The sequence below is a fragment of the Homarus americanus genome, unplaced genomic scaffold (assembly GCF_018991925.1).
Source record: "Homarus americanus isolate GMGI-L3 unplaced genomic scaffold, GMGI_Hamer_2.0 scaffold2539, whole genome shotgun sequence".
Classification (NCBI taxonomy): domain Eukaryota; kingdom Metazoa; phylum Arthropoda; class Malacostraca; order Decapoda; family Nephropidae; genus Homarus; species Homarus americanus.
The window spans coordinates 618294-631189 of NW_024725489.1; the positions used below are offsets into that span (position 1 = coordinate 618294).

Sequence of the window (12896 nt, forward strand, 5' to 3'; positions counted from 1 at the left end):
ATCAACAAGTGTCAGACTCGCTCCCGGTCGTCGACTGCCAACATGTTGTGGCCGAGAGATGCTGCTAAGTTAATTGCCTCTAAATCCCAGAATGTCAGTATTGTAAATGAAGGAGTAAAGAAAGTGGCTAATGTCATCGCAGAGGCCGTGAGGGATGGCAAGCTGGACATGGAGGAGTTCAAACAGGTTAGAGACGACGCTGACCATGAAACTACCTGAGTGCTTCTTGTTATCACCTGCTCCACAAATACACTGAACAATGTAATGGTTATCTTAAAAAAAATAACACCCAATCTCACCTCACCTCATCTCTCCTTGGATCTCACCTCACCCTCCTATGTATGTTAGGTTGGTTAATGTTTAGGTAGAATAAGCTGGGTGGAGATTATTCAGGTGATCTAATGAAGAAAGGTTTGATAATCTATACAAGAATGTTCAGAAGTTGTTACCTGTTTTGTGTGTGTGTGTTGACGTCTTTTACTGCTCACATTAACAGCCGGTTCTCGTCAGTGCTTAGAGCTGGTGACTTGACGTAACTTCTTGATGTGGAGGAGGAAAAAATTGGCAAAAATAGAAGTTTCATTTTTTTTTATTCAAGAGGTAATAAAAATATTTCTTCTGTAACACTTCCCATATTTTGATTACCTGTACTGTATTTAATTTTGCATTGTATCTTAATCCAACTAAACTAAACTGCCGACCATTAGTTTAGCTTCAATTAGGTTGGGTTGTTAGACTACTGACAACCTAACCTAACCTAACACAACTTTCTTGATAAGTGGGTCATTATTTATCCAGTAAGATCATCATATAAGACAGTGGTGCAGATAATGATAAACAGCGATCCGACTAATTACCCAAATGTAGCCAAATGTAGCCGCAATGAAGTCAAATAATGGTCCTACATGAATAAATCGGACTGCTAATCACTTCTCGACTAGTATTTGGTGTCAGAAAGTCACAAAAAATTGGAATACTTACTTTAATCTGAGTTAATAGATCGCTTGCATGTACCGACGGAGCGAGGAATTAAGTATCAGTACTATTGTATTCCTTTTAAAGAGTCATCACTAATAGGTTTAATTTGTAATGTAGTTAAGCATGGAAATACTGAATGTGAAAGTCATTTATGAATTAGATTACTGTAGATGGAACACCAGAGTGTAACATATAACCTGACAGAACTTGGTTAGTTTTGGCTGGTGGCTTACAACAGGTTGTGATCAGAGGTAATACTGTATAGAGTTGAAGGAGATTTACAGTATAATGTTTGAGCAGAGTTAACCTCATTTCTAAATCTTGTGCATTTAATGAGTTTATTTATATAGAATACAGTACTGTACTTGTAACCATTCAACTTATGCTCTGGACTGTTTTGGTTGGCCCACAGAATGAAGTGTTGCCACTGAACAAGGGACTGACTAAGGCACAGCTTGCTGACTGGGTCTTCCTTATTGACTCACTGAATTTTAACTTTTGGACACCTCATGGAGTCCCCAAGTACACCGTTGAGTATGAAGGACAGGTGAGTACTCCATGGTTGTTATTAATATTGGCTGAGAGGTTAAAGTCTGTCATAATTAACTCAGAATGTGAGCTTTTGAGAGTTGGGATCTTAAATCATGAGTGGCTGTTGAATTGAAGTTTCTACTGTACTGTATCTTGAGAAAATTTTAAAGTTTAGGGTAGAAGATGCCTTTGAGATAAGATAAGGTTAGTATATTTTGAATTATGATGATGTCTTGTTATCACCATTACCATACTCCTGTCCTTCCCTGCCTGAAGTCTTTTAATACCTATATTTTTCAGAATGCAAGGTTGTGTAGAACCAAAGAAAATAAATATTTACAGCTTCTCTATTCTTTGCTCTGTTATCTATGAACTTTATTTCTTGTGTACCAAGTTAGATTTTAAGTTAATTAACAAATAATATCCCTCTTCTAATTCGGTGTGTCAACATTGAGGGAGTTACCTAGTCGTTCTTTGGGTGGACTTATTGGCATATATATATATATATACCCCCAAAAAACAAAAGCTCTGTCATTCTATTTGTCCAAAGATGTGGTCTGTTTCCCCAGTGTAAGTTCAGCTAAACTGTGATAAATCTTAGTCTTACTGTTAGTTTGACCTAAGATGTGTTCACACCACCACCACAATGAATGCATTTTAATTCTATCATAATACAGTAGAACTTAATGTACATGTCACAATTTGCGTTAGTACTGGACCATGTTGCCCTGTCAAATTGTAAACATATTTTTAATAACGTCACTTCTCTTATACAGTATGTATTGCTGTCATATCATTTTATGCAGTTGTTTGAATTCAATTTTCATATTCCTGTACTGTATTGTATGTAGCAAGTACTTTTTAATGAGACTGTTTTTAAGTTGAGGTTAAAAAGTATTTTGTTCTTCCTCTTACAGAAAAGGAGTGGATACTTGGCTATGGTTTCTGCTGTCAACAGGGCTATTGATGAGGGGAAGAAGATGTATGACCCAAAGTTCTACTCCCAGCTTACTATTGAAGACATCAAACATATATTCCGTTCTGACACTGCATCAACAATGCCACTGTTTGAAGACCGCGTTAAAGTGCTGAAAGAAGTGGGCGATAAGCTTATAGAAAAGTACGATGGAACATTTGTGAATGTGTTACGGAAAGCAGATGGCAGTGCTGTGAAGCTGATTGACATTGTGACAAGTGAATTCCCATGCTTCAATGATACTGCCACCTTTGAGGGACAGAAAGTGGCCATTTTTAAAAGAGTGCAGATTCTTGCCGCTGACTTGTGGATGTTGTACCGTGGAGAAGGTCTGGGAGCATTTACGGACATAGATTCACTCACCATGTTTGCTGACTACAGGGTTCCTCAGGCCATGGCATATTTTGGAGTACTGAAATATTCCGACAGCTTGATGGAAAAACTCAATAAAGAAGAGCTATTTCAGTCTGGAGATCGAGAAGAAGTGAGTGTTAAATTTTTTATTGTTTTTTCTTTTGTACAAACATATACTGTACATTATATGCAGGGGTGTGGTGGCTGAGTTGATATATTGTACTGTATTACTTGTTTCTTGTCTTAAGGGTCGTTGGTTTGATCCAAGTCATCCTTATTTCAGTCCACCATTTATATGGGCGCCAAATATTACAGTTGGGGGATATGAACGTAGTCATGTGCTGTACAGATACTAGCCACAGTGTGTCCTTGTATACTGAAGACTTAATATATACAGTGTACACTGTTCTGTCTGGCAATAGTACATATGGGATTTACTTTCACCCTTTTTTTTTGTACATATATGTGTACATATTTTCAGTATCAGAGAGACAATGGGTAAAAGGAAAATAATTGTGTGTACTATAGTATTGTATCATGTTTGAAACTCACAGTACTGTACAGTGTAAGCAGAGAAGAGTACAATAGTTAGTTCAACGTCAGGAATCAGTTACGGTAGATGTGAGATGATTAATTACTAAAACTTCACTGTAGCTTGGTCATGGCAGTGTAAGGAAAGGTTGTGAAGGGTTGGGAGGCTGACAGGGGAGTTGGGTTAAGGATAAGCATCATAACATACCCTGGATTTTGTGCAGAAGGATTTGGGATGGTGATAATGTATTCTTAAGTTTGTGGGAATAATGTCACATACGTTTATGAGAGGGAAGACTTACTGATGCTCATCTGGTATGTCATGGAATCTGAGGCTAACTTGGGGTTCATCTGTATTATTTTGATTTCTGTATTATATTTAGATTTGTTGATGTGGCCCATTAAAGGAGGAAGAATTGCCCTGTACAGTATAACATATACCTACCTCAAGGCCATTTACTGCGCATGAACTCCTTTGTTTTTCTAATGATGAATTGTTGTTTTATTCAAGTTTCACAAAGGACAAATGAAGTACAGTATATACAACATGAGGGATTTCTTAATTTAGTAATGTTTTTTCTTCTAAATTTGGTAGAAATTTTGGGACATCTGATCAAGCCCAATTTACACGTTAGTAGTCTTGGGATCTGGGATTTTTAGCTTCCCAGATGTGCTGATTGTACATGAGTTGTCTGAGATGTGCATAAGCTATCATTAATTTTTTGGTGTGACAGCTACACACATTATATACCTGAGACCTCCAGAGATATAATCATATTTCTGCTAATAGTCTTGTCTCACCCAGAACTAAGTCTCAGTGTTTTCAGGGCTCAAGTTTATCCTGTAGAGGTTGCCCAGTTTTTTCAATGTGAGGAGTTTATATTGTACAGTACTCATCTGGCAATGTTGACTTAATTTCATTTTTTGTTGTTTCTTTGCACTATGAAGGTGGAAATCCGTGGCTGCTCTATCCATGCGGCCGAGCTCATAGCGACTGAAACACGCGAGATTCTGGCATCTTGGAATCAGCCATCCGGAGGCATTAATAGTGTCAAGGTGGACTTCTTTCTTTGGGACTACAGGTTGACTAATGCTACACAGTTAGATAGTATTCCCTATCACAGAGTGCGCTGCATTTATTACTAGGACTCTGCGCTATAAAGTAATTACTGAACTATACTCTTAAAACTTTCTGGGTTACTTTGTTTTTATTGTGAATATGATTTAAATCACAAATTATTTTAAACATTGCCCGGTAAGTCATTGATGATTCATTTCATGGATAGAAAGCCTCCAGATAAATTTTGTTGCAATTTTATAAATATAAGTGAAAACAAACTCATTGATTAATAATGATGACAACCCAGTAAATGAACAACTAACTGTAATAAAATAAAATGAACACAAAGAAAAATTTGTGTTTTATTTGTTATTACCATATCATTTTGTATTGCAGTAATGTACTGGTGCATTAACTTGCATTTAAAAGAAGTGTGGTCTTCTTGCAAAGTCTTTTACCTGTGGAATAATATACAGCATGCTGCTGTTCCACTCCTTGACGATGTTGTGAGCAAGGAGCCCCAGAAATGTGTTCACCAGGAGGGGTGTTGGCAAGTGTGGTATGGTAATCACAAAACTTTTCATCAGGCCAAGTGGCTTATAAAGTTTACTTATATCTCCAGTTACAGAAAGTAGTGGAAATTGCCTATGTAAAATAACTACAGTAATCTCTAGTTAACTACAGGGCTGTGATCCGCAATTCTCCAGTTTTTGGCATGGGCTTTGTCATCATCATCATCATCAACATTTTGTGCCCAATTTCTACATTTGTGTGGATTGGCCTTGTTTACTTGATGGCAATTGTCCATGTACAGCTCAATGTTTAAAATATTTACTGTACAGGATGTATGATGTACTGTACTGAGGGACATGAAAATCCTTTACTCTTAGTTGCATCTACATAAATCTGAGAGCATTAGTTACTGCATTTGTGAATGTCTGGAGTTACACTATTGGTCTTTAATGTCAGCAGCCAAGCACCACCAGCAAGGACCTCTTCAGTCAGGCCGGCAGCTGATGGTTAAATTAACACTTGAAGATGTTAATGACTTTATAGGTTTATATAATTTTTCCTTATAATTTTGCTTGACAGAGTACTGTACCTATACACACTGGTAGTTATAAAAATTTGTCATCCTACCTCGAGCTGCCGCTTAAAGACACGGCCTAATTGGCTTATTCTGGTGCAGATGATGGCCCCAGTGACATCACAGGTGTTTATAACAACCCCAGAGGACTATTGAATCCTTATAATAACCCCAAACTTGGAGTTGAGCGACCCCACTGATGGCTCTAGTTTAGCTCCGAGTCTTACACCAGTGTTAGAGGAAATAAAACCCAGCAAGGTTTAAGAAGGATGCTAATATCTGGGTAAATAAATCCTTCATGTACAGGGTTCACCTCTTGTGTGTGAACAGCTAAATACAAATCGTAAAATGTATGAAATCAAATACATGTACAGCTACCATTAAAGAAGGTACTGTAATGTATAGCAGACGGAAGAAGTCAGCACAGCCACTCCTCGACTTACGACGGGGTTAGGGACGTAAATCCAGGTCGTAAGTCGAATTGGCCGTAAGTCGAAAATGCGAAGATAATACATAGAAAATCTAAAATGGGTGTCTCTTTTTCTTCTCAGCACCACAAAACTCTCACTTTTAAGCATGACAGCCATTTTAAAGGGAATTACAAAGGAAAATTTTGAAAGTACACAGTGCAATCACTAACGTCGGGACTCGAAAATACGTAATTTGAAAATTTTTTGGTACGACTGGGACTGTCGTATGTCCGGGTGGTCGTAAGTCGAGGAGTAGCTGTATTTGGAACATTTCACCAGTAAGAGGGAACATTATACGATACATATAGTACACAAAGCCCAGACAAATAAGAATTTTAGTTTCTCATATACCAGTACCTAAATTTTGCACATTAATTATGTAAGTGAAAGCCAACATATCACTTGGATTTTCTATATTTTTCACCATATAGATATGAAATTGGATCAGGTCCCATAGATGTTGAGTTAGGGGAGTGAAAGTCTGTTTAGGTAACTATGTTTGTCTTGATGTCTGTTGAAGCTTCTCTAAATCCTTGGTTGGTGGTTATAGTTTCTCTGCTTGTTCCTCTTGTGGGCAGTCTATTAGTACTTGGTATGATGATGATGATGCAGTACAGTACAATACCATGTTGGAACTAGGGCCTAGCCTTTTACATTTTCCCTGTAAGAGCTGGAGATGTAAGGATGCATCTATCTGGCTCACTCAAGCAATGATACAAAGATACATTCTCAAAGGTTCAAATGTTACTTTTCTACCCAGAGAAGAGAGGCAAGGATATATCAATATGGTTTATTTTAAAGGGATATCCAGATACAAATCATGAGATGTAATGGCAGACATTTTCAGACTTTAAAAAGGAATCCATGTCTTCTCCTTGATAACAAACAGACATTACATACACAGGAAAAGACTACTGTATAGAATAAAATTTACAAATATATACAGTACTGTATATTCCAAGCTCATTGAATAATTTCTGAGTGAATTTTAGGTCTAAAAATTAATATCTTGGTCAGTTAGACATAGTATTCCTGGTGGAAAGTCTAGTGACCTCTACCCATCAAAAAGTGCTGTAAATATACAGTACAGTACAGTATATATATTTGTAAGAGTGATTTAAGATGGGATTTTTTTTTGTGAGGGAGTTTGGAAGGAATAGTTGTGGTCTGGATTTGCTTGTAGAAGGCCAAAGGAACATCAGGGATACTGTTAGGGATGTCAGGAATGGTAATGGTATATTGTCACAGAAGGTTGGGAGTCATGGGGAGGAGGTAATGGCAGAACTCAAGGATGGTAACTGTAAAACTCTAGGTCACAGAGCTCCTGGGTGATTGAGGATGTTATCGTGTTGTTCCTGGATGGTTGGGTATGATACTGTAAGAGTTTCTGGATGGTTGGGGATATTGTTGTAGACTATTGATAATAATTGGAGATTACAGAGCTCATGAATGGTTGAGGATGTTATTGCAGAACTCTCAAGTGGTTAAGGAGATTATTGTAGAACTCAAAATTGGTTTGGGCCTCGTGGATGGTCAGTAAATTCAGTAATGGTTGGTGTGAGTGGGTGGGGAAAAAGAGGGACTTGCAACTAACAGGCTCAGGGGTCTCAGACACAATTTGCCGTCAAGACACAGTTAAGAGTGCTATAGTCAAAGGTGTAACTAGTAGGACAAGTCATTTCTTGTCCTGGTCCGGAGGTTATTGCACAGTAGTAGTAATTCGGGTTGCATGCATAGGGGCACTTGGCGAATGCACCCACTTGTGTGCAGGTGCAGGAAGGCAAACAGTCAGGGGCCGGGGTTGTGGGGATTGAGCAGTTTGAGGGTAGAGTGCAGTAAGGGTTGTTAGGATTTGTGTCAAACACCAATCCAAACTGGCATGGCCACAGCTCTGCAAACTTCCCAATATGGTCATAAGAGCAATGAAAGAAATGACTCATGCAGTAGTCATCACACTGGGGGAAATTCCCAGCTGTACTGCAGTTATAGCTGTCTTTACACAAGGCGTCCACATCAACGGTGTTCACGACCTGCCCAAAGAGAGAGAGAGGAAGGTGTTTGATAGTGGTAGAACCAATTTATGTACTTTGATCCCAATATCATACGGGGAAAATAAAAAATACTGTACTGGATTTGAGAGACACACACATGGGGTAAGTAGCAGCAGATTTTATACTCAATATCTTGGTTTAGTACAGTACAGTATACACGACAGCAGGGCCTCAAGACTATACAGTACTGTACTGCACTATGCTTAAATTTTCCTCCCAAACTGACACAATTACTTTAAGACATGAAGGTGGTGGCCAGAATATTTTTATATTGCATGCAAGGTTTTAGTATAATAATAATGCAGTATACTGTAATGATGAAAAAGATAATTATAGTATTGAGTCTTGGCAACTAAATAATGTACTGCACAAGCACATACTATACCATAATAGGTTTACTGTATCCTAAGTTTGCATGGGGGGGGTGACCGACTAAAACTTTCAGCATCCACACATTCAGGCTTGAGAGTACTGTACTGTATTTAAAAAGACCATAAGTTGAGGTATAGTCTTACCATAATTAACAGGAGGACTATGACAGGAAAGATATTAGACTTGGCCATATTGATAACTAGCTGGGGGACCAAGAGAGGCGACTGTGGTTGTGATGATTGTCAACTCGAGCACTAGGAGAGAAAGTGTGGGTAGTGGGCAGGTGCGGTGAGTTTTATGCTAGACATCACTTTAACCTTGCTCGATACTTCATTGCAGATAACAGTAATGTCTGGTTTTGTTTCTCAGATCTGTGAAGGTTGACATCATGGTGTGTTGTTACGAAAGCTTGGATTTTTAGTCAAGTTTTTGTGTGAGTTTATGGTTGTCAGTTTAATGCTAAGTTTACTCCTGTATCACTTATACACCCAGTCTTATTTTTTATTGAAACATAATTTGGATTGGCCTTTGTTTAATTTTGTTGATTTTTCTGTTTAACATAATAGAAAACTAGCTCAGGTATCTGGCCTTGTCTTCTCAGAGCTGTTTACATAACCACACCACACTTCATCTCTATGTTACGGAGGAGTTAACACCAACATAATAAAACACACACACAAACACCACTATTAAAGAGGGTGCCTAGAATTAGAAGAGCAGCTCAGAGTCTATGTACCATATGTCTGCCCTTGGGTAAAATTAAGTGCACAAGCAAAGAATAACCATACCAATTTTCAGCTCTGTTAAAAACTGTGGTCATGCACTGTTAGGCTGATCTCCACCCTCACAATTTAGACATTTGTAAGGATTCTCGGTATTATTTACAAAAGCAAAACCCAATTCTATGCCAAATTTTAGCCACTTACAAACACTATGCTTTATATATATTGTACTGCTGCATTTGAAAGACATTGAACTTTCCAGCTGCTAACAGTATACTGTACTAAGTTTCATTAATTTTAGGTAAGTTGTACACCCACTAACAAATTATTTGGCACCCGTGTCATATTGTATCATGCAGTAAGGGTACCAAAATTTTTTTTGTGGGTGTACATGTATGTATCATGCATGTATACAAGTGTGTGTGTGTACAAGTATCATGTACACCCACAAAAAAAATTATTTGGCACCCTTACGGCGTGATACTGTACAATATGACACGGGTGCTGAATAATTTTTTAGTGGGTGTACATATTGTGTTCTATAACAGTGAAGTACTGAAGTACTGTATAAGTATGGGACCGTTTATCTGCATGCGGTGGCCCGGGGGGTTGCCGAATAGGGTTTTTTTATTTTCTGGAATTTGTAGCTCCAGGCCTAAAATGTATACAGTAAACCTTCTGTTCCGGCAGTAAAGCTGCTGTTCGGATAACTAGATTCACCCTTAAAAGTAGCTGTAACTGTACACTGTAACATTAAAACTTTAAATGGTAGACATGCAAGCAGCAACAATGAAAACATATGCAGTATATAGTACAGTAATAATGAAAGCATAATAAGTGGAAAACTATATAAGTTAATGTACATACTGCACTGTAGTTACCCCTGATACTCACCTTAACAATGGTGCTCTGCCACGGACCCTCTGACCTCCACACACACTTGCCACATGTCTTGACAGTGGAAACCCGTAGATACGTAAAACTTTATATCTTCTGATAATTATTTCTTTTTGCACTTTCTGTATGTAGGCATGTGTGTGCATGTAACAGAGTAAAAAAATAAAAGTAAGATTATGTGTAGTACAGTATCTATTCAAAGTTACGAGTTGAAAAATAGTTTGTACCTTTACCTATTATTTATTTATTCTCTTTCATTTTCTGTATGTAAGATTGATTGTGTCTGTAACAGTAAAGAAAGTGAGGAAAATTAGATATACAGTATCTACCCAAATTTACGAGTTGAACAATAAGCATAACATAACATACAGCTCACAGGTGGGGAACGGTTGGAAATATATTCTCACTTGGTCCGGGAATTACTTTTGGCACTCATTTTAAATAATTTGTTGCAGAAGAGCCAGTTTTTGGAGTATTCTGGATACCAGGACATTGGATAAATGATCCCATACCTGTACTGAAGATTCCTATGAATGAGTACAGATATTGTGGGATACGTCCAACTTGATTCCCATAATCTTTCAGGTACAGTACTGTAATTTAGAATATTGTGTTTTACTGAGGATGAGCAAATTTATTTTTTATTTTATCATGTCAATTTGTTTTTTGAAAATTTTAGTATACAGTAATTTGTTTAAAGTTTGTCACTAATACTCCATAATTTAGCCAATTATATACAGTATATCTACATAGTCCCGTCCTGACATACCTTACCTAACTTAATCCTTGTCATTACTTATCATTTATTAGCCAACCTTCCATTTAAGATTTTCACACTTCCTGAAGGATTAAATAATTGTCTTTAAAAAGTTCTATCATCATTATCAAAGTTAAATCATTATCATCAAATGGTTAAATCATCATCTTTAAATGATTAAACCATCATCCTTAAAGGATCCTATCATCATCCCCAAAGGGTTAAATCTTGGTCCTCATAAGATTAAGTATGTAGTAGTACTGTACAGGTATATGATAGAGTATTTGTTACCATACTGTACCTTGTTAGATAAGATAACAGGAAACACGTGTCTTTGTTCCAGCACTGTACGATGAGGTGGCTGTACAAATGACATTGAAGTCTCTACAATAGCAATTAAAGAGCTCAGTGGATATTAGGCCTTTAATGACTTTCTTGGGCTAGCACTGGTTGAAACAACATACTATTAACCATTGATTGTGTACCTGCACAGTCTATGTACATGATGAACCAATGAAACATGCACGATAATATACAGTATACTGTATAAATGTCGTTATGTGTGGGTGTACGATGTTTGGTTGTGGTCACATGCAACTATTTATTGTCCCTTCCCACTGCCACTTACCGGCAATATTATCAAAGTCGTTGAAAGCTTACTTCCACGGAGATCCATAAAGACTTTAGCTACAAGTGAAATTTTTTGCTGAAACTTCTTTTTGAACTTCAAGATTAACAATGCAAGATGGATACTGTACTGAGGAAGGTAAGAAATATGAGAAGCACAAATGAGATTAAGTTTGTAGATTCATAGACCTTGTATACTGCCATCATAGGTGCCTTGTATACTGATGCCATGAGTGCCTTTTATACTGCTGCACTAGCCCCAAATTGGTGGCCTGATTCCCTAAGAGCTTATACAGTAACATTATTTTCTCAATGGTGTAGATGATAGAAGGATTAAAATACAGTAGAGTCTGAATGCAATCTACAGTAGATGTCATTTTGAACCATCAGCTGTGTACTCTCTCTCTCTGTTGCCTCCCAACTGGTGGTAATAAACATACCTAGTGAAGGCAGGAGCTCAGTACATTATCATGTTACAGTACTATACAGTATTTGGATGTAAAGGGTATACTGTACTGGTAATTATTATGTTTAACTTAAATCAATCAATCTCATATATCTTTTTAGCTTCACTTCCTACACGACTTGTGAATTCTGGGTAAATAGATTATCCTGGGAAAATTTCAGTGAATCGTAAACAACATCTGCAGTTTCTCAGCCTTGTCTCTCAAGTATAGTACTGTACAATGGTTTAACAGTAATAGCATCGACTTTGTTCAAAATCTCAGTACAGGTACTCCTGAACATGCTGATTAAGGATCTGTTGACCAAAATTTGATATCTGAATTATTATACATTTGAATTGATGCTTGTGTATTATTCTGGATGTATAGGCACATTAAATTTTAGTTCTGAGAGAAAACGTATTTTTGGCCAAAAATCCTGTAAGGCATAAGACTTGTCATTTTGGCCAAAAAATAGATTTTGTTCAAAATCTCAGTACAGGTACTCCTGAACATGCTGATTAAGACTCTGTTAACCAAAATTTGATATCTGAATTATTACTTGTTCAAATGGCTTTTAGAAAATTTTAATTACTTTTCAAAGTCATTTGAATAAGTAATAATGCAGATATCAAATTTTGGTTGACAGATCCTTAATCAGCATGGTCAGGAGTACTTATACTGAGATTTTGAACAAAATCTATTTTTTGGCCAAAATGACAAAAATTGTAAGTCTTATGCCTTACAGGATTTTTGGCCAAAAATACTTTTTCTCTCGGAACTAAAATTTAATGTGCCTAACTATTTAAGTACATCCAGAATAATACACAAGCACCAAAAAGTGACCTTGAAAACCCATAAGTGGCGAGAAATTAGCATTGCAAATGTACTGTAATTAAAATTTTCCAAAACTCATTTGAACAGTAATAATTCAGATATCAAATTTTGGTTAACAGAGTCTTAATCAGTATGTTCAGGAGTACCTGTACTGAAATTTTGAACAAAATCTATATTTTGGCCAAAAATCCTGTAAGGCATAA

The 12896-nt window shown here is 37.0% G+C and overlaps 1 protein-coding gene and 1 long non-coding RNA gene across 5 annotated transcripts in view; one reads left to right on the plus strand and one right to left on the minus strand.

Moving 5' to 3' along the window:
* LOC121864908 (queuosine salvage protein-like) overlaps positions 1 to 12896 on the plus strand; it is a 13536-nt gene continuing 640 nt past the window's right edge. Inside the window, exons 1-5 of one of the 4 annotated variants that reach the window (XR_006088696.1) lie at positions 1 to 186; positions 1391 to 1525; positions 2427 to 2969; positions 10485 to 10614; positions 11130 to 11552. Coding sequence is in view for 2 of the 4 variants with exons in the window: in XM_042364085.1 (XP_042220019.1) it covers positions 43 to 186; positions 1391 to 1525; positions 2427 to 2969; positions 4319 to 4516 (1020 nt within the window). In the remaining 2 variants the exon portion in view is untranslated. Of the gene's footprint in view, positions 187 to 1390; positions 1526 to 2426; positions 2970 to 4318; positions 4785 to 10484; positions 12195 to 12896 lie in introns of those variants that run through there. The other 3 variants (XR_006088695.1, XM_042364086.1, XM_042364085.1) reach the window with 3 other exon arrangements.
* LOC121864909 lies at positions 6386 to 9511 on the minus strand. Its single transcript, XR_006088697.1, has 2 exons — positions 8554 to 9511; positions 6386 to 8017 (listed from the first exon to the last, which is right to left on the minus strand). It is a non-coding gene; the product is annotated as an uncharacterized LOC121864909 (long non-coding RNA).